We start from the raw sequence: 27339 nt of genomic DNA on the forward strand, positions 1-27339 counted from the left end.
TTCTTCACCCTTCAACTCCATGATCACTGGGCGTGGCGTTTCATTCTAGTATAGCCAAGCCAGCAGTCTCCCGGTTTATCTCCCCCTGTGTGTTGCCTCACTATGTATTTTTTTTATAATTTAGCTTACAGAGCCTGTCCCAGTGCTCCCTGCTAGTTTGTTGCAGCAGGTGTGTCCTTGCTGTATCTTTCTGTGAGGTGCTCCCTTTCTGTATCATTCTCTCCAGCTCCTTCTCCGTCTCCCGTAGCTCTCGCTCTATGCCCACTTGGAGCCCTCTAGACTTGGATAGGGCTGCGCCCCGTACTACCACCTTAAACGCCTCCCATAAGGTACCCTCCGACTGCACACTACCTGTATTAATGTCAAAATATTCAATAATTGCCTCCCTTAGATCCTCACAGAATCCCGAGTCCTGCAGGGCCTCTGCTCCGAGTTTCCACGTCAGGATTCTCGCCCTAGGCGTCTGATGCCTCCATTCCACCACCAAGAGGGAGTGGTCGGAAAGTACTCTGGCTGTATATTCCGAACCTGTCATATCCCCTGCTATCTCTGAGGCCGCGAACATATAGTCCAGTCTCGTGTATAGATCATGGGGGGCCGAATAGTGCCAGTACTGTCTGTCTTCCGGGTGCGACTGCCTCCAGACATCTTCTTGGAGGGCCAATAATGCCTTCGCCGCTGGGGTGGGTCTGTCTACTTTATCGTCGGACCTATCCAGTTTAGGGTGTAATGTGCAATTAAGGTCCCCACCCCAGATGACAGCGCTGCCCACTAGAGGGCTGACTTTGCCATATAGGGCCCTAAAATAGGCCGCTGTGTCTTGGTTGAGGGCGTATGTGTTTATGATGCTCACTTCCCTGTTTTCTAACATCCCCCGTACCACTATCATTCTGCCATCTGTGTCTGACGTGGACTGAAGCAGCTGAAATGGTACATGAGGTGCCACCCACGTGACCACTCCCCTGGCGTAGGCTGAGTAAGTGGCTCCTGTGGTGGACCCCCTCCACTTTCTCTTAACTACCTCCAGTTTATCCCTGGTAAGGTGGGTCTCCTTCAACAATGCTATGTCTGCTTTCAGCCTTCTCAGGTACATCACTTTATTCCTTTTCAGGTAGCTATTGAGGCCTCTCACGTTCCAGGTTACAATCCTGAGACTACCCATAACCATGCGTGGTGTGAATCGCTTCCCCCCCCCCCCCCCGGGTTACTGTTTCTGTCCATTTTGGCATGAAATTGGGCTTGTACCCCTCCCTCTCCCAACTTAAACTCCCCAACTAACCCCCCCGCTACCCCAAACTCAACTATAAACCACTGCACACCTCCCCATCCCTCCCTCCTCCCTTCACCACCCCAACTGGTGCCCAGCTCCATCCCTGGATCTCAGGCTCCCCCGGGTTTGGTCCCTGCTCGGAGTGCCGAGGTCAGGAACCCGGCAGGGTGTCACCAATGGGTTGGTGACCAAACTAGTCCCCTAACTATTGGGGTTTTAAGAGTGCTTCCTTTGCGTCTCCTATTAATTTAATAGTTACATTCTGTTGTGCACAGTCTGTTTCACATTCTTAATCTAACGCTTCTGAGTTCCAACACCTCTCTGCTCTGTTTTTTATTCAAATCCCAAAGTCACAGAGTATACGGCACCTTGGTCCCAAGGTCAGGCATCACTTGTCCGTGCCCTCCTCCTTCCAACTGTCCGCTACCGCCGGGCAATTTTGAGTGTCCAGCCATTCTGTTGTATCCTCCGGACTCTCAAAAAATAGAGCTTTGGATTTATGGAACACTTTCAGCTTTGCAGGGTACATCAGTATCTACCGCAAACCCGCATCTCGCCATCTCCTTTTCACCGTACCATAGTTCAGTCACCGTCTCTACACTTGGAGTGTGTAGTCGGGGTATGCCGAGATGTCCGCAGAGGCTCTTCGTATGGTGCCCCCTTCCGGAAATATTCCAATATCTTCTCCCTGTCACAGTAGTTCAATATCTTGGCAATGATTGGCCTTGGAGGAGCCCCTGGGGGAGGTCTCCTTGTGAGCGCTCTGTGTGCTCTCTCCACTGCGAAGCCTTGCGTGAGGACCCCACCTTCTATTTCTTGCAACAGCATATTTTCCACATACTCCGTCGGGTTAGGGCCTTCCTCCCACTCTGGAAGGCCTACTATGTGCACGTCTTTTCTCCGGAAGCTCCTTCAGCTTCCTCCGCTCTGTTCTCAAGGTTGCTCACCTGCTGGTTCAGGATGGGGATCTCTGAGGCATGAGATGTCCGGGTTGTCGTATTTGTGGTCACTTCCCTTTCGAGCATGTCTGTGGGTTCTGCCATTTTCCGTACCTCCAGTCTGAGCAAGTTGACCTCCTCCTGTACTGCACCAATTTTGAGCTCCAGCGCTGCTTTAAGTTCGGCTGTGGCTGCCTCTAGCTTGCTTTCCCACGTAGCTTTCAGATCTGCGATTGCTTGGGGTGGTGTCCTCTGGTGGGTTTTTTCTTTTCGGTCTCGCCCCCTCCGACTGTTGCAGGGTTTTGGTGAAATCTTCCATTGTGGGCTGTTTACCCCTGGATTTAGGAAGTTTGGATGTCATCTTGTTGCCTGGAGTCATGCAGGTTTAAGGCGCCTGGAGCTCTCTGTCCACGAAAACCCCAACCAAGATTCGCTGGCCCTAAGTGCCGGTGTCGGGCTTCCTTCACAAAGCGCCGTGCCTGCTCCCACCTTAGTTCATGTGCCAGCTGCAAGGCGTGAGCGTGTCTTTTGAGCAGGGCGCTCTTGCTACTAGTAATGCAGGTCCCTGACTGGGCTATATAGCTTTCATGCCCTGTCTAGCGGTATCGCACCCTCCTGTTAGTGTGCGCCCGCTCCCTCCTTCTTTGCCTCCTTTGGGAGCCCACAGTGCGCGCTGCGTAGACTTGCAATGTGTATACTTTATTTTCGCACTTACGTCAAGTTGGCCGTAGCGATGTTAGGTTGTTGCGCCATTCACCGTTGGGATAACAGTAACGTGCTCCTCAACCACTCATGTTGTCTCGTGGCCATCCGTAGCCAAGTCTGCTCATGTTACTGCATGATTGACCCATGCATCCTCCATCTAGCGATCGTGCTACTTTTATGTTGGACAATATTATGTGTGGAATGTTTATTGAAACCAGTTTCCTTTTCTTCCTGCAGACAGCATGTTTTGTACTTTGCGTCCTGCTTTATGGGCTCTCATCTCGCCGCCGTTTATTTCGGCGGTCAGCTGATGGCGTGTCAGCCGGCTGCTTCCATCAAAGGCCTCCTCCACCGGCACACACTGTTCTCCGGTATGCGTCCGCAGACCCCGGTCCCCTACTCCAGCACGGAGCAGCGGGTCCATGATGTGTGCTGGGAGGCTGAGCGTTTTTCCGTGGGCCTCTGAAGTCTGCCCCCTTGTCGCTCCTCTTCCGCCCTGGGGGTGCAGCCCGCTTGCTCCACAGTCGCAGTTTAATGTCTTGAGCTGGGGGCATTACTTGCACCTCGGGATCTGTGGTGCCTGCCGCCTGGCTCAGCGTCCTCCCATGGGCCTCTCCCAGCTGCCCCCTTACCGCTCCTCCTCCGCTCTGGGGTGCTGCCCACTCGTACGGTGCCTTGTGCCGGGGTCAACATTCACTCTCCAGGGTCTGCACTGTCTGCCAACGGGCTCGGCGGTCTTCCGCGATCTTCTCCCGGCTGCCTCATTGACACTCTTCCTTCGCCCTGGGGTGCATCTCGCACGTCCGCCTGCCGCGTTCTCAGCCTTGTACCGGTAGCGTTGCTTACAATACGTGTGCCCGATGCAGTCCTTCTCCGGCTGCTTCCTGGAACTCAGCGATGGACCCGCTTATCTCTAGCTGGGGCAGACCGACCCTTTGTTCTGTGTCTGGAGAGGTCCAAGTCCGACAGAGGGAGACCTACGTGAACTTTTGTTGAACTGTGAAAGACCTTTTGGTGAACTGGAAATAAGTGACTTTAACATGGAAGACCAAGCGGGCCTCGACCCACGTTTTGAACTGCCTTTTTTTTATAACCTGAGCCAGAGTGCGTCATCCTGTCTACGGTGGCTGCCTTACTCCATGCTGTCCAACGTGGGGGAGGAGAGCTGACTCAGCCACCTTGATCATTTGTTATAACACTGACTTTCCTTTGCATACACATTCCCCTTTAAACAATTTTTGTATAAGTGATAGGGCAGGCTTTAGGTTTTGTTAATATTGGCCATTTTGATTTGCAATACTTTGACGAGGACTTTATTTTCTTTATTATTTGATGGTAGAGACTACTCCTATTATAGCTATAGGGCAAAGTGGAAGTTTTTCCAAACCCCAGGAATTTAATACAGGTTTTGAAACTTGCAGCACTTGTATCAGTGTAATTCTTGTGATACCATGCCTCCCTTACAATACCCCTTTAAGTAGAAACCCATATAAAAGTGGGACGAGTAAACCAGAGAGGAGGAGAGAGAGAACGGTGCGCACGGGAAACCCCCTAATGTCAGAACTCTGTGGAGAGGCAGAGCAGAGTTGAACTGCGGGGCCCAGAGAACTGCGAGAAGCAGAGAATGCCAAGCATGGTCACTGGAGGCTTGGCGAAGCCGACAATATTGAAGCCCTTATCAGAACGAAGTTAGGAACCATCCGACATGGTGGTGTGACCACGGAAGTACCATGGTTGGCCAGGTGCCTGTCTAACAACGCTGAAACCTGGAGGCATGGAGGGTCACCAGCTCTCATCTGCTGCCGTTCCCCGAATGCAGCCAGCTACAGAAAAGCCAAGACTGGTATGCGAGTGAAGCCTGAAAGGAAAAAGTGAGTAAGCAAACCAACATACCTGAGAGAGCGTCGAGCCGCCCCGCGAGATTCCCCATTGCAAACCAAGGTACAGGAATGAACTGCAGAAGCGGGAAGCCGTTGGGGACAAGATGCAATAAAGAGAAGGGACTATAATTGCCATAACGGTACATTGAACCAGTATAACTTGATATCTGAGAAACTATTCAAATGATTGGGAATCATTAAGAAAGTGGAAACAAATATCCTGGGAGAGTGAAAGCTACAAAAGATTATTCTACGAGAGATAATTATTGAAGATTGGGGAGACCACTTAATGAGAAACTGTCGAATGTGTTATGAGCTATAAGCGCAGAGAGAACCAAGCAAGGAGAGAAAGTGTGGATTTAAAAGACACCAATAGTGGGGAACTCTCAACCCTAATAAAACAAGGGAGCGACATCAGATAAAAGGGCGGTGTCTACGAGAATATCTCAAAGACTATTGATAAGTGTAATATTGTCAGGAAAACAAGATGTGTGAACAGTTGGGGGCGAGCTAGAAGAGCACATGAATAAAACCTGAGAAAAGTATCGGAAGAAATTATCATAAGGAACATATTTTCTAAAAGAGGACATTTGCATGAAGAATGGTGAATAACAAGAAAACCCTGAGAGAAAGCCTGAGGACAAATGGCCAAGGGGAGACGGCCAGAAGAGTGGACACTTTTAGTTGTTACTGTTAGTGGTAGGCTCAGGTTGATTAAGTTTGGACTGATTAAGTTTGGACTGAGGATATTTTGAGTTCAGACTCCATGACGACAGACAAGCACCTTTATTTTAATTTAGTTAGGTAGGGAATCCCCCATTGCGATAGGCCATTTTCCTTATTCAAATAAAATAAAGTTGGATTGTCCACTATGTATCTGACTCCTTCTTCTGACCCACGCTATATGGTGTCAGGATCGGGATGTCAACCAACTGATAGAAGTTGGTGACCCATGCTATTCACAGAATTTAATTGGAGGATACAACCCTACTGTAGCCACTGATCAATCCGTTGGCTTTGACTTGCAAAGTGTAGGACACATTTTAGTTCCACTGAATGAGAGGTGGTTAATACCCTCAGGGCTCAGTATTTTGCCACACCCAGGTACCTACATTAGACTTGCCTCAAAGTCAGGACGAGCTTGGAGATATGGCCTGGATGTCATGGCAGGGGTGATAGATCCTGACTTTAGAGGCAAGGTCAATTCTTATTTCATAACGATTGGTGCAATCCTGAGAAGAAAAAACATAGAATTCTTGAACAGGCATTATTCCCTTTTCCCGAAGAGATCGAATGATTAGAAGAGACCGAAAGAGGCTCGAGGTGTTTTGGAGAAGCAGACATACTCATACCGGAAGTTCCCAGAGAAGAGATAGAGGAGACTGCACCCCTTCCCGATCTCACTTTTGCCCAAAGAAACGATCCAGCCCTTACAGATTCCTTTGTAAGGGTGACCACAGAAGAGAGTGGGCACAGCAAGGCTGGCCCTTTTCTCTTTATGAAGAAGGGGTTATTGTATCAGGGAGACATGGAGAGTGATGGCCTACCCCGAACACAGTTGTTGGTTTCCTGAAGCCACTGAAGAATTGTGCTAGAGTTGGCACATTTGCATATTAAGACAGTTCACCAAGGGGTGGGAAAACCTCAGTCAGGTAGTCCCCAGATGCTATTGGCCTGGAGTCTTCGCTGATGTTAAGAGCTATGTCTTGGCTTGTGACATCTGCCAGAAGACTGCAGCTACTCTGGTCCCACCAGCACCCTTGCAACCCTTAACCATTATCAAGTTCCCTTTCACTAAGATAGCGATAGACATAGTTATCCCGCTTAAACCATCCAAGCTGGGGAACAAGTTAATTCTAGTAATTGTGGGGTATGCCACCCATAATCCTGAGGCATTTCCCCTACAAAATAACTCCAGCCAATGGATTCTAAAACAGCTGTTGCCTTTCCTTCTGAGAGTAGGATTCCCAAAAGAACTCCTTACTGACCAAGGTACCACATTTATATCCTGTCTGATGTAGGAGGTAAAGGTGCTAATCCACATTAAAACCCTGCGAACGTCCGTCTATCATCTACAGACAGATAGGTTGGTCAAAAGATTCAGATGTTAAAAAGAATATTGCATAAGTTGGTCGAAACTGATGCGAGAAATTGGCACATAATGATATCCTGGGCTTTGTTTACTGTCCGTAAGACCCCTCAGGCAACCCTGGGATATTCTCCGTTTGAGTAAATCTATGGAGGGAACCTCAAGATGTATTAGACATTGTGATGAATCTCAGTTTATCGTCTCTGCTTCCATGGGGGGAGTCCCATCCCATGAGGCTAGGGTGATGAGGCCGCTACCCGATAGTCCCCCTAGAGGTGGTACTCAGCAGGTGGAGTTCATTGGGTGGGTCCTTTGGGACCAGTGACGACGGGAGAATGCAGTATTCCCACCAATCACATGACCCTCGAACCCCCTCCCACAGTTGACCCACCTTACCTTCACCTCCTTTCTCTTCAATCCTACCCGCATAGCCTATGTACGTTGCTAAAGCAGTCCAGGTAGAGAGCACTGAGATGAGGAAGATTTTTTCGAGTTACCACACCAGCACTCACTTAGAACCGAGATGAGGAAGTGCCGAGCAATACCGAATAACCATCGGAACCACTTTTACCAGTCTACTGATTCCTGACATTTGATTGGAAGAAACAAGATAAAAACATAAGAGGGACTTGACCTATCATCAAGCCCTCCCTTGAGGAAACGTGAGAGCCGGTAAGGGCCCAACATGCAGGCAGGTGCTGACTGGGACGCCCAGAACAGGGAGAGAGGGTCCGAGGCTGTTCCAAGATGTGAGGACTGCATGGCCTGCAGGCGGACTAAGACACTAGGTGCCCCAGAGACACCAGAAGTGCCGGAGTGCAAGACCCCGCTGCCCCGGATGAAAAGACGATTGGGGAGCCCCGCAAACAAGTCCAGCTACCTCAAGGGAGTCGACAATTGATTTGACCATACCACAAGATACATGGGTAGCTGAGAAGGCGATCAAGGCTCAAGGACGTTGTGGCATGAATCGGAATTCTGGGAAAGGACCCTAATGCAGTGGGAGAATAGCAAAGAAGTACATGGAGTCTGGGACTCCCACCCAAATAAAGAGAACTGGAAGTTAATGGACAGTTCATACAGAACTTGGCAGGTTAGTGAACCAAGTCTGTATGGGCCATCAGAGCCTGGGGAGTGCAACCAGACTACTCTTCATAGTCGCAGTACCTGGTGAGAGGGAACCAGGTCTGCCCACTAGGGTCAGGGACCCACTGCAGGTTGGGCAGTGTATCCAGGCTATTTTACATCACAGTACCCGGTGTGAGGGAACCAAGTCTGCCCACCAGGGACCCACTACAGCTTGGGGCGTGCAATCAGGCTGCTATTCTTCATCGTAGTACCTGGTAAGAGGGAGCCATGTCTGCCAACCAGGGTCAGGGACACACTACAGCTTGGGGAATGCATCAAGGCTTTTCTTCTTCAGTGCAGTTGACAGTGAGAGGAAGCCAGAGCTGCAAACCAGGGTCTCGGACCCCAAGGAACTAACTTGTAAGATTGAGGGAGGCTGGGGGAAGAGAGACATTCCACCAACAGCTAAGGAGTGGCTGAAACCACTTTGGGAAAATCCTACCAAGATCAGAACTGCCTTTTGTCCAGAGGAGGGAGATCATTTCTCTCTACCAAGAAGACATCTCCTTTGATTTAGTTAGCATAGAGCATAAGAGACAGAATTAGGATTTTGACACTGGACATTGGGACTTTTGCTTTGTACATTCTGACACTAGTTATTTCAGTTGAGGCAGGGAAATCCCTCTTACAGTTAGGGCGAGATAAGGTTTTATTTTCCTTTTTACCCTTGAATAAAGGTTTATAGCAAACATTATGACTCCTCTGTTTTCAGAGTCTTGCTTCTGCACCTTATAGAAGAACTTAAAGATGTCCTTGATATGTTGTGGGAAACCTGGGAGGAAAGGGAAGAGGCTTCTGTAATGATTTCTCAGAGAGCACAACATCTGAAACATCATATGACCCTAATGCGAGAAATCGTTACTAAACATTTGGAACAGGCCAAAACGTCTCAAAGGTACAGTTCTGACAAGAAGGCCGTCACCTGCTCTTTTTTCGGTGGGACAAACAGCATTAGTCCTGATACCCACCTCGGGCCAAAAGATGTTGTCTAAATGCATGGTTCAAAATTGAGGGGAGCTGGGAGCTATTTATCTCCTGCTTGTAGCCTAGAAGAGCCTGGTTAGATTGAAACCAACACCTACCAGGAACTACTTTCTGCTTCACAGGCCAACAGATGCCGAACAAACACACCTATGTGAATTTAACTTTGTTTGGGACAATCTATAAATAAACAATGGGACATATCTATATGACATTTAAAGCTTGTAGGGTTACAATGGACAGAATTATAACTTTGCATGTTATGTGGAAGTTAGATTTGCCGATCACTATGTACTAGCTCCTGGTACTCTAGTTGTAGCTCCTGGTCACTAGTTAATGCATGTGAAGGTGCGCAATTCCCAGACACAATATCCAAAAGACCAACTAATGGACACACCCCAGTAGGGAATGAGACCAGGAGATAGATTGCAAGTAGAACAAAGTTTATATGAGATAGATTGTGCACACAGAGAACTCTGCTGTCCGGAGAGCGCTCTACCAAACAGTACAAGGGCAGCACATTATAAAGCACAAGTGTGTCAATGATGACGCATAGCTATAGGTGAATACTTCTGCAATACAATTGGTAAGTTGCATTACTACATGACAGATGTATAGGAGCTGGCCACGTTGGATTGGCGGTTGCTTGGGTGTCACTCCCTAAGCACATGGGTTAGCAGAGCACATCTCCGCGGGGTGAAGGTCATGCCAGCAGAGAGATACTTCTACCCTCACTATCTAAGCTAGAAAACAGGCTTTGGGAACATGAGACAAATGACCATCATAAATGTTGACTCAAATAGGGGTACATTTAGAGTTCACTAACAAGTAATATATGTACATTGTACCCTCTGCACTTTGGCATCTATAAACCCAGTACCCTGACCCAGGTGCCCAGCTTGGAGGTCCTTGATCTACCTGATGCCTCATGATACTATCTGACATATGTTAGTTGTAGGGAGAATATATTGGTGTCTGGAATGTAGGGAGTCACTGGAAAGATTAGTTGTGTATCTGCATCAAAAGAGTGGAGGGGCCTGGGTCCAGTGTATTATGGCCGGATGGGGGTTGAGAGAGCACAGGCAGGTTAGTGGAGATGGATGTTCCCAAGGGTGGGGGCCTACTCCGGTCTCACACAGCACAGTTAGATCACTTGTTCGTGGATGATACTAATGCGTGCAACAAGGAATAGCTGGACTTTCGTGAGAACAGGAGTTGTGCGTCCATTTCCCAGTTTGACAACTATCCCATTCCTAGGATCGACGACTTGATCGACAAATTGGGAAAGGCACGATACATCTCCACAATCGATCTAACCAAGGGCTATTGGCAGGCCCTACTGAACCCTGCTGACAAAGAAAAAACTGCTTTTTCCTCTCCTCTCAGACTGTTCCAATTTAAGGTTCTGCCTTTCGGGATACATAGGGCCCACGCTACTTTTAAAAGATTGACCAAGTGTCGATGATATCCTCATTCATAATGAGACCTGGGAGGAACATCTTTTTCACCTGTATAAAATAGTCAGGGACTACAAAAAGCAGGTTTGACAGCTAATCCTAACAAGTGTCATCTGGTGCAATCAGCAGTCAAGTACTTCCGATTTTGTTGTGGCCAATGGCCTAGTACAGCCACATACCGAAAAGGTTAAAGCTGTCCAACGGACCCAACCTCCCAAAACAAAAAGGGAACTCCATGCTTTTTTGGCACTTAAAGGATACTACCATACTTCTCCAGCATGGGGTCTAGTATGGATTCACATACTCGTGAATATTCCCCGTCATCAGGCTGGGAATCCTCGGTAAAAGAAAAAACAGTTTCACTTTCATTTAAAATTGTATTTCTCCTCTAAACCAGTCTCTGTCCTCTGACAGTCCTCTCCGTAAGCACATCCTCTAGTAGCCATCTTCAGGTTTTTACTGTACGTTTCAGTGTTGGGAGTCCTCGAGTTTGCTCTCCGAGCTATATGTACGTATTTCCTGTTTTTTGACTGAAAAGTTCAATTTTTGTTTCAAAGAAGCCTCTGTGCTATTTGCTTCATCTGCCGACAGCAGGGACCTCTTTATTTATTTATTTTTAAAATATTTTTATTGGTTTGTTCAACCTTTAAAAAAGAAACAAAAACGCAACACAAAACATATACAACCAACACATATATCTCTCTCATGTTAATCCATCTCATTAAAGGTCTCCTCTTCTCTAGTCCGTTCCCGTCGACAATCAACGCTGTCGAGACATGTCAACTAGACTTCCTTACATTTCATGCCATACCTGGTTATGACTCTACTTCTAGCCAGGTTTTTAGAATTTGTAGAAAGTTAACTAGGGCAAATAGAGCTGCTCTGTTAAATCCTTCGCAGAGAACTTGCCACCACTCATCAGCGCTCTTTAAACGATGGAGGTTAATCACAGGGGCAAAGCAACGGTCCCTTTGCTGCTCCAGAGACTGGCAAGACATGATCAAATGTTTCAGGGTTTCCTTGGCTTCATTACAGAATCGACAGTTAAAGTTAAAGGTTGCTTGTTTTGACCTTAATCCGATCCGATCTCTCGTCGGGAAGACATTTAGTCTGAAGCGCATATACAGCGCTTTTGCGTGCTGATTCGGGAGGCGCATTAAATAGTTTGCACGATGGTCATATGCTTTTGCCTCACCAGGTACTTCAACCATTGAAGACGCACGCGCTCTTTGATCACAGGTTAGGATCCAGTCCAGTTTCCACAACTTTTTTTTTGCAGCCTCTGGATTGTCAAGTAAAAGAGCACGTGTGATGTTATAGTCTTCAAGTAAGTCTTGTGACATCCGGTTCCATTTTGCAAAAATGGTATTTGCTTTTTCCGATACTGGCTTGTGCAAAATACCAAATTGGAGGGCTGGTTCCGTCATTATCGGTTTGCAATATAGACTTAGGAGATTCCATGCAACCCTGGCATGCATCGAAATCAACCCAAGTTCATATCGTATACAAACAGTTGAAGTGCCCTTTGGCAATTTCAGCACACGAGACCAAAAGATGTTCTCTAATGTGTTCCAGAGTTCACAAGACGCCCCAAAGGCGTTTTCTCCTCCATAGATCAGAATGGGCACCACTTTCTGTTTATAAAACATGATAATTGGCTTCAATGAGAATTTTCCATATTTGTTGTTGATTAAGGAAGCTTGTGATGCCAACTGACGACATTTGTGTTTAGCTACTTCAACCCAGGGGGACGTCGTTCCGGCTCGCACTGATTCTCATACCCAAGTATGTCGAGTATTTGACAAGCTGAATCTTGTCTTTTGCAATGTACCAAGATGGTTTCTTGCCCCTACCGCAAGAACCTTGTAGATTTTCCAGTATCAGGATTTCGCTTTTTTGGGTGTTGATAGACAATCCGTTTGATGTTATGTATGCCTCTAGTAAAGACATTTTAAGTTGCAGTCCAACTGGAGTCTGGTCAATCAATACAAGGTCATCTGCATCACTGTGCAGTCACTGATTCCAGCTAGTGATGTGCATTTCCACTCAGGCTGCATTTAAAAAAGCCTTTTGAGAGCCCTTGCCGCCATTCGTTTCCACGAGGCACTCAGTCATTCCAAGATGGCCTCCCTTTCCTGCCTGCAGCCCCATATGCCTATCTAGGCTACTAGCAGCCTCCCGATTGGCTACTGGGCCTATCTCCTCACCCATTGGCTGCCGGCAGACGAAGCCGGCCCACTCCCTCCAAGGACCATGGGAGACAAGGACTTCACCTGTTTCTGTGCCTGTTTATGCCTAAGTCTGCCGTCTGCCATACCCCATGCCCGTCTCATTCCAGGTAACTTTTGACCAACACTACTGCACTACTCCCAGCTGCCCCATTGCCTCCACCACCATGTGTGTCTGTGACACCCCAGGAAATAGTATCTAAAAGTGCAAAATCCGTGTGCACCACTGGACTGTTATGTTAAAACTGCCACTTAAATACTAACGGACCAAAATGCTTTTCAGTTTGCTGCAAATGTCCGATTTAATGCATATTAGTGACCTGCACACCAGATTCAGCCTGAATGCCCAAAATACAAGCATGTTTGATTCTGCCTGAATGCGCTCACTACTGCCAGCATCCCAGACTTAGCTCACTAAAACTAGGTGCCTTCTGCTGCACCCATTTCAATCACTGTCAATTTATTAAATTGCCCCCTTAGCCAATGCATTCCAATATGTTTAGCTATCTTCGGCGCGGTGCCCTGTGTCCCAGCCTAATTGACATATCCTGAGCTTAGGTGCTACCCCACTGCACCCTTGCCAAATTGTGCTACTTTGAACTTAGGTGCTATCCCACTGCATCCTTGCCCAATTGTGCTACTTTGAACTTAGGTGCTACCCCACTGCATATTTGCCCAATTGTGCTATTTTGAACTTGGGTGCTACCCCACTGCATTTTTGCCCAATTGTGCTATTTTGAACTTAGGTGCTATCCCACTGCATATTTGCCCAATTGTGCTATTTTGAACTTAGGTGCTACCCCACTGCATATTTGCCCAATTGTGCTATTTTGAACTTGGGTGCTACCCCACTGCATTTTTGCCAAATTGTGCTATTTTGAACTTAGGTGGTACCCTTCTGTGCTGTGCCTGCTGACCGGTGCTATGCCTTACGGTCGTCAATAAGTGAAACCAGTTACTTCATGCATCCCAAGGTAGACTCTTGCATTTAGGTGATACACTGCCATAGTTAGCTTATCTTTACCTGCCTTGTCTGCCACTACCTGTACATGTACCGCCTATGATAGCTACATTTAGCCTGCCCACTGAATGCTGAACTTAGCCTACCTATGATAATAAGCTGTACTCAGCCCGCCTATGTTAGCTACATTTAGCCTGCCTATTGAAAGATGTACTTGTCAACTGTACTGCCGATTGTACTCTAGTCAATTGCCACCATCCCAAACTTAGTCGCCATCTACTATACCTGACTTAACTGCCTCATCCGCACAGACACTAACCCTGATCAGGCCGGACTACACAGCCTACTCTAGTTCATTCTGCCACCCTCCACGGTGACGTCACAAGATGCAAACCTTACAAGCCACATTAGCCCTTCTCACTTTAACAACATTCCTAGTCCACATACCCAGACTCACTCCCACCATTGAATACACTACCCCCCAACGCTCAGCTCACTCCCCTGCCATGACACAGACTCTACCTCAACCATTATTAAGTCGGAATGACCTAACTGAAGAACCTCAACAACTTAGAACCTTTGAATCTAAACCATGCAATACCATATCTAGAAATGCTAGACTCCAAGCTAGACTTGCAAAACTATATGAACCACGCGCCAGAACACTGACCACATCTAACCGTAGCAAACCCTCACATAATAGGGGCATAGTAAAACCACACAGCCTACACCCAAAGACACAAAATGCATGTATGCACACTCCTGCCACAACCCAGGAAAAGACATGCACACCCCCATCCACCAGCCCACTTCTAAAAGGTGCACTAGTTAATGCTAGGCCCTTGATTGCTCATGCCATTGAGATTGCTGATCTTATCCAGACCGAAAATTTTGACTTCCTGGCCATCACGGAATCCTGGCTACATGCCGCCGCAGGACCAGCCATTATGCTAGCAACCCCCAACGACTACACCATCCTAAGAGCAGATAGAAGCGAAGCCCGCGGAGGGGGCATAGCCCTTATTATTAAATCTAACCTATCCATCAGGCTAGTGCCCTCGAACAACACTAATTCATGCGAAAGCCTAACAGCTAAACTAGCTATTAACAACTCCCAAACCCTCACTATCCACCTTATCTATAGACCTCCACGCCCTATTGGAACCTTTGAGGAGGACATTTCTACCATCCTATCGCACAACCTAAAACAATCATCACAAGTCATCCTGCTAGGGGATCTTAACCTAGGCTTCAATGACCAAAGTGACCCACAGGCAACTTGAATAGCCAACCTACTCTCTGAACTAGGCTTCTCACAAAAGGTACTTCACCCCACCCACAACACGGGTAGAATACTCGATTGGGTGGCAGACCACAACTGCAATGCCTCCATCCTATCGATCTCCCCACTAATTTGGACAGACCATCTCCTTATAACTTTTGCTCTAGAAACGATCAGACCCACTACCGCCTTAGTCCAGCCAGCACCATCCATCCCAACCAGAAATAAGAAAAACATCACCCCGGACAACCTACTCCCGCTCATCCTCCCCACACTTAATTCACTACCAGACAACCTGGACCCTGAAACACTAGTGTACGAGTACAACAAAGTCATGTCCTCTGCCTTGGACATAATTGCACCACTCAAAGTGAGACGCAGCAAACTTAAAGCCCACCTCAACTCCTGGTACACCCCCTATCTAAAAACTCTTCGTACCATAAAAAGACAATGCGAGGTCGCATGGAAATTACAACCATCGGAAGAAAATAAAAGCACCCTGAGTGATATATCTACCCTCTACAAAAAGGAAATAATAGCAGCCAAACGGGAAACCTACAACAATAGAATAGCCCAAGCCAACTCTAGCATGAAAGAACTCTTCATTATCCTAAACGAAATAGAATCCCCCATCCCAGTGCCTGACAACTGTGTCAAAGATAAAACATGGTGCACCAACATTCAGCAAGCCCTAGCAAATAAAGTAACAGCTCTCCGATCTAAAATTGCCACGAAAAAATCCTCGCTCAGTCTTGACACTAAACCCAAAACAGATATCACCCCTCCTAAAAATAGCACCAACTACCCTCGCTTCAAATTCTCAAAAGTATCTACTATTGAGACTGAAAAAATCATACTGTCACTCAAACCATCTAATTGTCAGGGGGATCAATGTCCTCCTCAACTGATAAATGACGCAGCTAGAGACCTGGCTCCCTTTATCTCAAAACTCATTAACGCCTCATTCGCTACAGGGTCCATACCAAGCAACCTAAAAGAATCTTGGGTACTCCCTTTGCTCAAAAAACAGACACTAGACCCTGCCATACCCACAAACTACCGCCCAATCACCACTGTGCCATTCCTCCTAAAAATCATAGACAAAGTGGCGTACTCACAAATACAGAAACACCTTGAAAACAACAATTTACTAGGAGTACGGCAGTCTGGCTTCCGTCCCCAGCATGGAACCGAAACTGCCCTCTTAGACCTAAAGGCGCAAATTGACGAGCTAAGGGATCAAGGCAAACCAGCCTTACTCCTCCTCCTGGATTTATCTGCCGCATTTGACCTTGTTGACCACAAGGTCCTCTGCAGACACCTGGATACAGCCGCGCACTTCTCAGAAGAAGCCACAAAATGGATCCAATCCTTCCTCAATAACAGGACAATGAGAGTCTTCTCCGCCACTGCGGCAGCAGACTCCATCCCCATTACATGTGGTGTGCCCCAAGGATCCTGTGTTTCGCCTACACTCTATAACATCTTCACTAAGCCCCTTTTCGATAATCTGGACCTTCTTGGTATCACCTACACTAATTATGCAGATGATACCCAGATTCTCCTACCACTTACCAGTGATTACGACAAGGATTTGGCCTTGGTGAACAGAGTGTGTCTCATCATCCAGGCATGGATGGCCACACACGGTCTATGCCTGAATGATGACAAAACTGAAATCATCATCCTGGGCACACCATCCACCCTCAAAAAATTGGGCCCCAACTACTCCTCCTTCAATATCGACAACAACCAAATCACAACCGCCCACGTGGTTAAAACTCTGGGTTTCTACCTGGACTCCACCCTTTCTTTCAACAAGCAGGTTAATGTGATGGCTTCAGCAACCGCCTATACCTGCAAATTGATAAGAGCAGGCAAACCCTTCCTATCAAACGATAGCTGCATCACACTCGCTAGAGCGCTCGTGTTATCAAAACTGGACTACTGCAACTCGCTCTATATTGGGGCTAACAAGGAAGTCATCAAAAGAATTCAAATTCTGCAAAACAACACGCTTAGAGCAGCACTTTGCATTCCCAGGAGAGCCCACATCTCCGCACTCAGACGAGCTAACTACTGGCTCTCTACTCAGGAGAAAATCCAACTAAAAGTTGCCTCTTTGGTCCACAAATGCCTTAACAACGCCGCACCGCAGTACCTCTCTGCCAGATTCACCAAACTAAAACCAACACGACTTACTAGATCTGCTAACTCCAATAACCTATCCATACCTACAGTCAAACTGACTAAAGTCGGCGGCTGCAGCTTTCAGGTGAAAGCAGCTCAACTCTAGTACGCCCTACCATCCACCTTGAAGACTGACCAACCCTACCCCACCTTCCGACACAACCTTATAACGTGGATCAAAAATGCAGATACACTTTAGATCATCTACTGCCTGAACATATTCAAGCCTAGGAATCTCTGCCTAGGACCGTAAACACATGCTTTTACACTCCACATGCTGTATATTCCTGTATATTTTGTGTATACTCCTGTATATTTTGTTGTATATTATTCTTGTTGATCTATTTTTGCTATTTTTGCCATGTGATCTTGTAGCAAAGTTTTGAGCTGTCGTATAAAATGCGCCCGGTTACCCTTGGGTCTGGTGCGCAATATAAGTAATAAAACAAACAAACAAAACCAAATAGTCAATAGGTGTGCCTTGTATTTTTGGGGGAAACGTGTTTGCACCAAAAAATAACTCTTGTATATCGGATATGAACAAGTTAAAAATGGTAGCTGCCAAAGGACACCCTTGCTTTACGCCTTTATATGTATTTATTTTGGTAGACAGCGTGCCAGACATATCAAGCCGAATCCTGATGGAAGTTTCCGTGTGCAGTTCACGGATTGCACTAACAAGACTCGGTGGACAGTTCCATTTAGTTCGTTTTTCCCACAACTCCCTGTTTATGCTGTCAAACGCTTGCGAGAGATCTATCATCGGCAAGTACAGCTTGGTGTTAAGTCTGAGGGTCTCCATCTTCAAGATGTTCAGTATTAGGAGATTTAGGCCACAGCCCACACCCTTTACAAATCCTGCTTGCCTAGGGTCAATATGGCTAGAGTCTTTAGCCCATTTCAAGAGTTTTCTTTGGAGTGATGTGGCATATACTTTCCCCAGGACATCAACGAGCGCTATGGGTCTATAATTTTTCGGGTTCGTGCGGTCCCCTTTCTTAAATATTGGGACTACAACTTCACTGTTGCAAGAACTGGGTGTAGCACGAGCCAAGACAATCCGCTTGAATAAAGTTGCACAGAAGTCAGCCCATAGGTCCGGATTGCGCTTAAGCGTATAGTTTGTTAAGCCATCGGGCCCCGGCGCTCTGAATTCATGTACGCTTCTAATTATCAAGAGGATGTCTGTTCTCTCGAACTCTAAGTCCCATTCTGTTGTAATTGGCAAGACAAAGTTTGTCACTGAGACTCCTTTGGTGAACAAGGTTGAATAATGTTTGACCCATGCATCTTCGGTCACAGCAATTGCCTGGATAGCATTTTGCGGCGCTAGGTTGCTGTTAATTAGTTTCCAAAACTGCGCTGATTTCTTTCCTCCCATTTTATCTAACATATGCTCGGCATCGTTTTGTGACATTATTGCTACGTGAGACTTGAGCCAATTCTTATAGTTTTGTTTAACTTTCCTTATTTTTTGTTTTATGTTTTCATTCATCGGCCCCTTAAGCTTCCTTATTTCTTGTCTCATAAGTCTTTTCTGTTGCAAAACAAGGACATCGAATTTATGTTTTGATCTGAACTCGCAGTGACGTAAGTTGTGTTTATGTTCTGTGAAGTTCGACAACAAATGTTGATATTCAAGCCCTTTTGAGTCTCTCACGAAATTGGCTGTTATCGACTCCACTTCAGTTTCCAGGAGATTTAGGCGAATCATGTTAGACCCAGTGCCGACGGCATGAGGCCAGCAGACACTTACAGGTTTGTTCGAGTTTTCAAGGGTGAGCTGTACCATTTCGTGATCACTATGCGACATTTCAAGTACGTCTAAATGAAGTACTGTCAAATGAATGTTTTCACTGACAAATATGTAGTCTAGAGTTGAGGTTTGATTTAACCGTCTCCAGGTGGGCTTAGCTGGAATATCTCCCACCGTGGTTCCATTCAGCATATGCATTCCTCGAGCTTTCATTTCTATGCACTATTGCAATGCTTCGGGCGTTAGATGTCTTTTTTCATTTACACATAAAAGATTTAGATCACCACATAGGATCAAATCGGGCGGCTGAGGCTTTTCAAGTAGTTCATCAATTGTTGTTGATATTATGTCTATGAACGTAATAGCTTCTTTAGCTTGATGGTTCCAATAGACGTTGATGATGCAAAGTTTATCAGTCTTACAGTTCACTCTTTCGGGCCCACATATTGTGGTTAGGTGGATGTAAGGTGACACATTAGTTGATTCAGATATCCTAAACCCTGATGCCTTTCTGACAGCCGTCAATAGACCAGCCATTGGTCTTCCCATAGTTTGGCATACTGCTGGATTGAAGGCAATTTCAAATCCTTCAAATAACGGTAATTTGCTTAACCATGTCTCTTGTAGGCAAATTAGATCCAAGTTTTTTGCCCATGGGACGTTGAACAAATGTCGAAATCCACAAGTGTTCCAAGAAGCAAATGTGCAGTTGCTTCTTGGCTCCGCGTCTTGGCGTTAGATGTTTGATACTTTATTTATGGAAGCAGCTAGCCAGGACCAGTCGGACACACTGTTTGCAGGATGGGCGTCAGCTGAGCCATCGGTCGTTGGTGGATTCTGGGGTCCCCTAATTGTGATCCTTATTGTTTTCTCTTCACGAAGCAACACTGCAGTCTTCCGTCACTGGAGGATCCATTATAGAGGCCTCACTTCTGGCTTTAGATGACGATCGCAGTTTGCTTCTGGCTCGATTGTCATGGTGTTCTCTTCTTTTGTGGTCGACATCCACACACTAGGGTCAACCCTTAATATGTCGAAACCTAATGACATCAGCACAGGGCCAGCGTCTAGTAGAGCATCAGCAATCAGCTTTGACTGCAGATGTAAAATTACAGCGTCATTTTTTTTTTCATTAAAGAATTCGACAATTGTAAGGTCCTCGGAGGCGATTGCTCTCAGACTTGGTATCAAATGGCAAAGCCAAATTACATTGTGACGATTTAAAATTAAGTCGTCCGAGGAAACAATGCGTTCCAGTAGAAGGCGGTGAAGACCTTGCTGAGAGTTGCTCCTTGTAGATCCCATCTTTTTGCCTCTGGATCGAACATTTCTTTTAACAAGGCCCTGCCTGATCAGCTGCTCTTTTGGATTACGGGACCAGGCAGGCACATCGCTTTCTGAAACGTTGGCCCTACAGGGGCTTTTTAGGGAAGGCTCGATAGGAGTGCTTAGCTCAGCCAGCAAAACCTTACTTCCCTGATTAGGGACAGGTTTGCTCATATCTTGTACCTCGCGGGAGATGTTCCATTTGGCTTCCAACAATTTACGTTTCTCTGCCAGAGTTAGGAATTTTGGGCAGGGATCCGCATTTCCAGTAGTACTAGCACATTGCGGTTCGATCAGTTGGCAAACTCTTGTCTGACTTTTTTGAACGGGTGCTTGCAAGACTTTGGCCGGACTTTGGCCCTTTGCAGAGATGGTGGATTTCATGACAATGTCCGGGACCGAACCAACAGCCAGTTGTTATTATTCAAGGCCGTGCTCGGTGGCACGGCTTGAAACAGCATTGTCTCTGCAGATGATACAGGCACCACTACAGCTGATACTGTAGGCAGGGATATCTTGCCAATTGTGGGCATCTTCGCAGTTTCTGTGCGGCCCGTCTTCACCTTGTTAGCTGCAGGGGCCTTCACAGGGACAACCTCAGCAGCCACTGATGCCACTGCTACTGACGCAGATACTGGTGACGTAGAAGCACCAGAGGCAGTACTGAGTATCTCCACATCTTCATAAGTTGATACATTCAGTAGCGAATCAGAGACATCATTAATGCATGTGTTTGAAGCTTCTAAGTCTATTCGAGACTCCTTGGAGACTTTCACTGACAGCATACTTTCAGTTAGCTTCTCTTTGGATAGTGTACTGGTTACTGTGAGGTTCACAGTTTTCAAATTACGTAAAAGTTTTCGTGAATTTGTAGCAGCTCTCTTCGCTTTCCGTGCTGGTAAGTTTTTCGATTTCTTAGTGGGTCCACTTACAGCATGTGTAATGCTTTTATTAGTTTCAATGCTTCAGATGGATTCTTAAAGATGTCATTTACCACAGCCGGCAGTTCAGCGGCGTCCAACAGCGCTCTGGATGAAGCTACAGGCCCCAGCTCCGGAGATGCTTGTAGAAGTTATTTATTTATTTCTTCATTTGTATAGCACACCTAACCCAAAGGTATATGGGCGCATTACTTGAGGATTACAGTATTATTACAAAACATAGAAGACAAATCATTAGCAAAGTGTTAAAGATAGAAGGACATCATTCAAGACATACAGATGCAATTGTGATTCAGAGGTACCATTGTCGCTCCTGTGCAAAGAGCCAGGTTTTCACTTTTTTCCTAAAAATCAAAAAGTACGGTTCAGATCTTAGAGCTAATGGCAAGGAGTTCTAAAGTTTGCCCGCTAATACTGGGAAAATGTTGCACCCTGCTTTTTGCAACTTGTATCTGGGAATTTTTAATCAGTGTGTGTATGTAGACCGGATGGGTCTGTTAGATTGATTTCTGGTGAATTTGTTCACCAGATATTTTGGGGCTGAGTTTGAGAGGCACTTATGTGTTAGAGCTAGTGTTTTAAACACAATTCTGTCCTGCACTGTAAGCCATTGGACGTTGCGCCTGGCTGAGATGTGGTTGGCTCTCGGGATGTTGAGTGGCACTCTTAACACATTTTTTGTAACACTTGTAATGTTTTCACATTACATCTATTCGTACCTAAGTACAAGGCATTGCAGTAATCTAATTTAGATAATATGAGTACTCTAACCAGGGTAATGCACCTGTCAGGGGACAGGAAAGGGCTACAGGCATTAATCAGTTTAGATGTGTAGGCTGTTGCTGAGGCCGTAGCATTAACTTGTCTTGTAAGTGTGAGGATAGAGTCAAGATATTTGCCGAGTGTTTTCACTTCATTAGAGACTTTGATATCGATGCCATCAATATTGAAGGATTTAAATTGGCTGCCTAGTTTATTTAATTGGGTCTGCGATCCAATAAGGAGTCATTCTGTTTTATCATCCTTAAGACAGAGGCTGTGGATAACCATCCACGCCTGAATGGTTTGGTATATTTCATTGAGTAGTTTGGCGTCTGTCGTAGGAGCCTGTAATGGGGATGAGGATTTGGGTGTCATCCGCGTAATTAGTGTAGGTGACACCTAAATCGTCTAGGTGGTCGAAGAGTGGCTTAGTAAAAATGTTATATAATGAAGGGGAAATGCAAGAGCCCTGCAGTACTCCACAAGAGACTTCGCAGGCTCTGCTGAAGCAGTCAGTGCAAATACCCTCATGGTCTATTGGCGAGGAAGGACTGTACCCATGTAGCGGCTTTCGGGGAGAAGTGGGCTGTCGAGGTCAGGTGTTTACAGAGGACTTTATGGTTGACTAAATCAAAGGCTGCTGATAAGTCCAGCAGGAGGAGGAGGGCTAGATTGCCTTTGTCTTTTAGTTCATCCATTTGAATTTGTATGTCTATAAAGGATGATTCAGTGCCATGACCCGGTCTGAAGCCCGATTGTTGAAGACCTAAGAGATTATTGGATTCTAAATGGCTTTGTATTTGTAAGTATGCCGCCCTGTCCACACTTTTCCGTAAGAAAGGTACTGTAGTTATAGACCTATAATTAGTAGGGATGTTGGGCTCAAGGCTTGGTTTTTTGAGTAACAAAGGACCCAGGCATCTTTCAAGTTATTCGGAATAGTGCTCGTTTGAAAGGAGGCATTTATTAAGGAGGTGATAAATGGAGCAAGCTCCTCCACCACCTCTTTGATGACTGTCGCCGGGCAAACATCCCCTTGGCATCTAGATGATTTAAGGCTAGATATAATTCCTTCTACTTCACTTATGGAGCCAGGAGCAAACTCAAATGGACTGCAGGGTTTGGTAGAGGTGTCTAATGGCTCTAAGAATTGTGTGTCAACTAGCAAGTTTTTTTGTTTCTATTTTCGTTTGTAGGAGTGAGATTATGTCGAGCAGCGCGTTTTGTATGTTCGTGCACCAGGTCGCGTCTTTGATACAAGATTCTAGGGGTGGTATAGGGGATTCTAATTTTCTAAGGATGATAAACAACTCTTTGGTTCTGTCATTGTAGGTGTCACTTTTGCTTTGTAGGAAAGCAGCTTTATGGTTGTTAGAGGCAGATGTGAATTTTTCTTTGTTCAGGTCTGTAGGGTATTATTTCCAATTTGCTTTTACTATTCTTTTTGTACTGTGCTAGGTTTTCAGGTTAGCGGTGAACCACGTGTTTAGGTGTGCAAGGGGCTTGGCTTTGCACATTTTTAGATGTGCTACTTTGTCTATAGCCTTAAGTACAGTGTGATTGTACAGCTCCACAAGAGAAGATGGGCCCATTCTGGTATGATTGGGTGTATTAGTAATAGGCTGTAATAATGGCAGTAAATTCTTGACTGTAATATTTTGATTATTCATGGTGAGTGCTGGTGTATTGCCGGAGTTTAAACGCAGGCTATCCTGAATGGTGAAAGAGATAAAGTGGTGGTCAGACCAGGCACAAGGTGTGTTGGACAAAATCTTAGTGTCACAGTTTAGGTCTGCTCACCAGTTCAAGGTTCTACCTTTGCAGTGCGTAGGTTTGGTACGGTGAGAGAAACCTAGCTCAGTGATTGTGCTGGCTAGAGCTATTGCGTTATCATTGTTAGTGTCATTGAGGTCTAGATTTAGATCTCCCAACAGCATAATTTGGGAGCCTGGTTTAGTGTTCCAGGTGAGGAGTTGTGCAATGTCTTCCTCAAATGAGGAAATTGGGCCTGGAGGTCTATACATAAGGTGGATTGTTATGGTACATGCGGCAGTGAGGGGTAGTTTGATGGACAGAGGTTCTCCTGAAGTGAACTGTTGATTCAGGAAGTCTCTTAAGCCAAGCTGATTTTTGGCAATGAAGGCTACTCCACCGCCTCTAGTGGCATATCTGTCTGATCTGAGGATAGTGTTGTTTTCAGTTATGGCTAGTGATAGAGGTTGGGCCTGCTGCAGAGTGAGGCCAGGTTTCAGAAATTGCTAAGAAGTCCAAGTTATTAGTTAGGATGAGGTCAGCTTTATCTAGCGCATGTGCCAGAAGTGATCTTGCGGTTGAGTGCACCCTTAATTAGTGGGGCATCTTAGGTAGAGGATTATTAGCAAGACTGGGCAAGTTGCTACTATCTTAGTGGTTATCGTGATTGCCCCTCTTTGTCCTAGTGGGAGTATCCTTCGTACTTGATCATATTCTGCAGTAGGCGGACAACAACTTGCCATTCTTTAGTCGGGATCCTAGTCGGTTCCATGTGTTAAAATCGCGGCAAAAATGTCAGTTTACACAATAAATCGTGGCAAAAGGCTGTGGTTTTGCCTCCGCAATCCATGTAAAGGATGCGAGGGACACTCCCGCAACCCCCAGACCCATTATACCATTTAAGAGGAGCGGGGGACACCCCTGCAACCCCAGGTCCCCTTAAATGGTATAATGGGCTACACCTTTACCGGGTCAAATCAGAGCATTTTTGACACAATTGGCGGTATTCCCTTAATCCAGAAAATACAAAATCCCTAACCTTATGGGTAATTCCAATTTTTCCCACTGGCAAATGGTCAATTTCCTTTGGGATCTATTTTCGTTTTCTTATTATTCTTGCTATCCTGTTAAAGAATTGTGCTCCAAATGATAAAAGAACCCCAGCTGGATAATCATTGTTAAACAGTTTATCCTGATCTTAGGCTGTGCTTGGCAGAGCCCACCTGGTCTGATTCCATTTTGTTTCATCCACTTGCCTAGAGTGTGATTTAGTCGATCTTGGGCTGAGAAGTTTATTAACATACCTATGCACTGTAAAGGACAACTATTGCAGTCTAATGTGTTCACATGAATGGAAATTGACATACCACTTGATTTGGACTGGTTTGCTTTGTTTGCAGACAAGTTCACAAAAAATGGTCACATCTTCCACTAAGGTTTGGAGTGAGGTGTGTGGTTCTGAGATGGTCAGCAGTGTGTCATCTGCAAACAATAGACTTTTACATGCTGTACCACTGATCTTTGCCACCTTTATTCTAGGGCTAGCACATTTTTCCACTAGCATTTTCATTGTCAGATAATTTGTTAAAGAAAGCAGGCAGGGGACCGCACACAGCTGAAAATAAGTAGGATGGTCCTTTTTTGCCACGGTGAACTTGTTTTTCAAACATACGTGCAAATGAAGCTACCCATTATTCTCTTTGCTGTGGACATAAAAAGACACCTGCAAACAACCATTCCGGTATCCAAAGACCATAACGTGTGAAAATGCATTCTTGTTTTGTTTTGTAAATATCTCTGGCGTTGAAAAAAATCATTGTCTGAGTCTGTATTTACCTTTGAGAACGACATTGTTTCAAATAAAACAAGTCAATATGGTCTTGCGTTTTAAAAAGAAACCTATACCCCTAAAACTCTTAGCAATATAAAAAAGTACTATTGAGTATAAGGATACTATCTCAATGGTAAACAAATAATATATAAATGCCAATGGATAGTCGATTGTTTTATAGAATGTGTTTGGCTGCTTTTAGTATTTACAGTGATTCCAACAAGTTAAATACAAATATTATATTAATCCAAACAATTTATAAGCCTTCACCAGTGCAGGTTCTGACTAATATCCTGCAAGAGATTTCTCCTTTTTTATTATGAGCAACTGTGGGGGCTGCCTGATAAGTAAATAGGTAGTCTTTCAGCAACAACAAAGGTGGCACATTTTAGTTCACCATCTCCTCTTTCTCGGGCTGCCAGAATCCAACTGCTCTGTCTCGTTTCCTTTTGCCCTTTTGTATCCTGGCCCAATTAGTCTCCTGCTGGGTCCCGCCCACTCGGCCTCCATGTTGGGTTCACGGAGTAGGAAGAGGTGGTTGCCTCTGGGGACAGCCTTGGAAATCTACCACTCTCTGCAGATTCTGCACACAGAACAATGCCTAAAGCCACTGCCTTCCTTCTAACCACATTCACGCCATCAGCAGAGATTAGTTACAGTGAAATATTACAATTATTACAAGGTGTTGATAACCTGCTCCATTATATTTGATGTTGAAATGACAATGATTTTATCTTGGAAAATGAGTAGGTTTTTTCATCACTCAAGATGTGTTTTTTTCTTATTTCGATGTCTTACAGAATAAAGCAATTATGGGACGCGCAACACACTTGTCAGATACCGCAGTTGGTCTTGAATCATTTATTGGTTCTGAGAGGGAGACCAATCCATTATACAAGGAATACCACGGTAAGTTCATCTTCACAACTGAAAAAGACGGTCCTGTGCGCCCCTCAGCCACTTAGAAGTTCCCCCTCCAGTTGGAGAAGCTGCCAGGATGTAGCATTAGAATGTATCTGATAATAATCTCCTTCTTCAATGTTTTTTCCTCTAGTAAGCATTATTGGGGTAGAGGGCAGTGTTGTTCATCTAAATGCATTAGGCTGCAAGGAAAGCACGGCTGCTCCGTGCATGTTGTCAAGCCAGATCACCAAGGCCAGCTTCACTCAGATGTACATCTCAACAGGCAGGCTGTGGGGAATTCACCTGCACTGGAGTCTTGCCAATCATCTGACCAGAGAGCTGGACCTGGCATGAAATCAATAGTCTTAAATGCCCTCTTTTGAAATTGAGAAACGTGTACATTCTTTTGACGGGTCTACTGGATATTGCTGTATGCAGGTCCAAAGAATGCTAATGCTCATTAAATACATGCTAGTAATGCACTCGCATTCAATGCAACCGACCCCAAAAATGAAAACACACACAGAAAACATTAATTTACAGTTCAGTAATCTATTTGCTCTTTTTTATTTTTGTGGTGTTTTTAATGGAAAGGCTTATAAATGAGGTGAGAACAAATTAAATTAAATGTTGTCAGAGCACAGCTGACTAATAAAACCAAACATGTTTTGATAAACCAGAGTGGTGGTCTTGGTGTTCATCGCTGATGGTCTTATAAGCGTGGGTGCTACAGAACGTAGTCTGGAGCACTGATTACATGTGTCCTAGTTGTATGCCCACCACAGGCAGTTAAGAATTCTCAATGTGTTTTCCTCTTGTGGATCTGTCGGGCACAATCTGCAGGAGAAGATGCCACTGAGGAAATTCTTGTTGCTTCATCGGTTGGCGCTGGGCCAAGTGCGGCCACATGGGCGAGGCAGGGCCTGTTGTTGCCATACCCTACATGACATGGTCTTATG

The 27339-nt window shown here is 45.6% G+C and overlaps 1 protein-coding gene across 3 annotated transcripts in view; it reads left to right on the forward strand.

The window, feature by feature from the left end:
- ELP4 (elongator acetyltransferase complex subunit 4) overlaps positions 1–27339 on the forward strand; it is a 1964259-nt gene that overhangs the window by 1333418 nt on the left and 603502 nt on the right. For all 3 annotated transcript variants that reach the window (XM_069623546.1, XM_069623547.1, XM_069623545.1), the window contains one exon: positions 26278–26386. In XM_069623546.1, the coding sequence (XP_069479647.1) occupies positions 26278–26386 (109 nt within the window). The remainder of the gene's footprint in view (positions 1–26277; positions 26387–27339) is intronic.

Source organism: Ambystoma mexicanum, chromosome 11, assembly GCF_040938575.1.
Source record: "Ambystoma mexicanum isolate Mex_15411 chromosome 11, UKY_AmexF1_1, whole genome shotgun sequence".
Lineage (NCBI taxonomy): Eukaryota > Metazoa > Chordata > Amphibia > Caudata > Ambystomatidae > Ambystoma > Ambystoma mexicanum.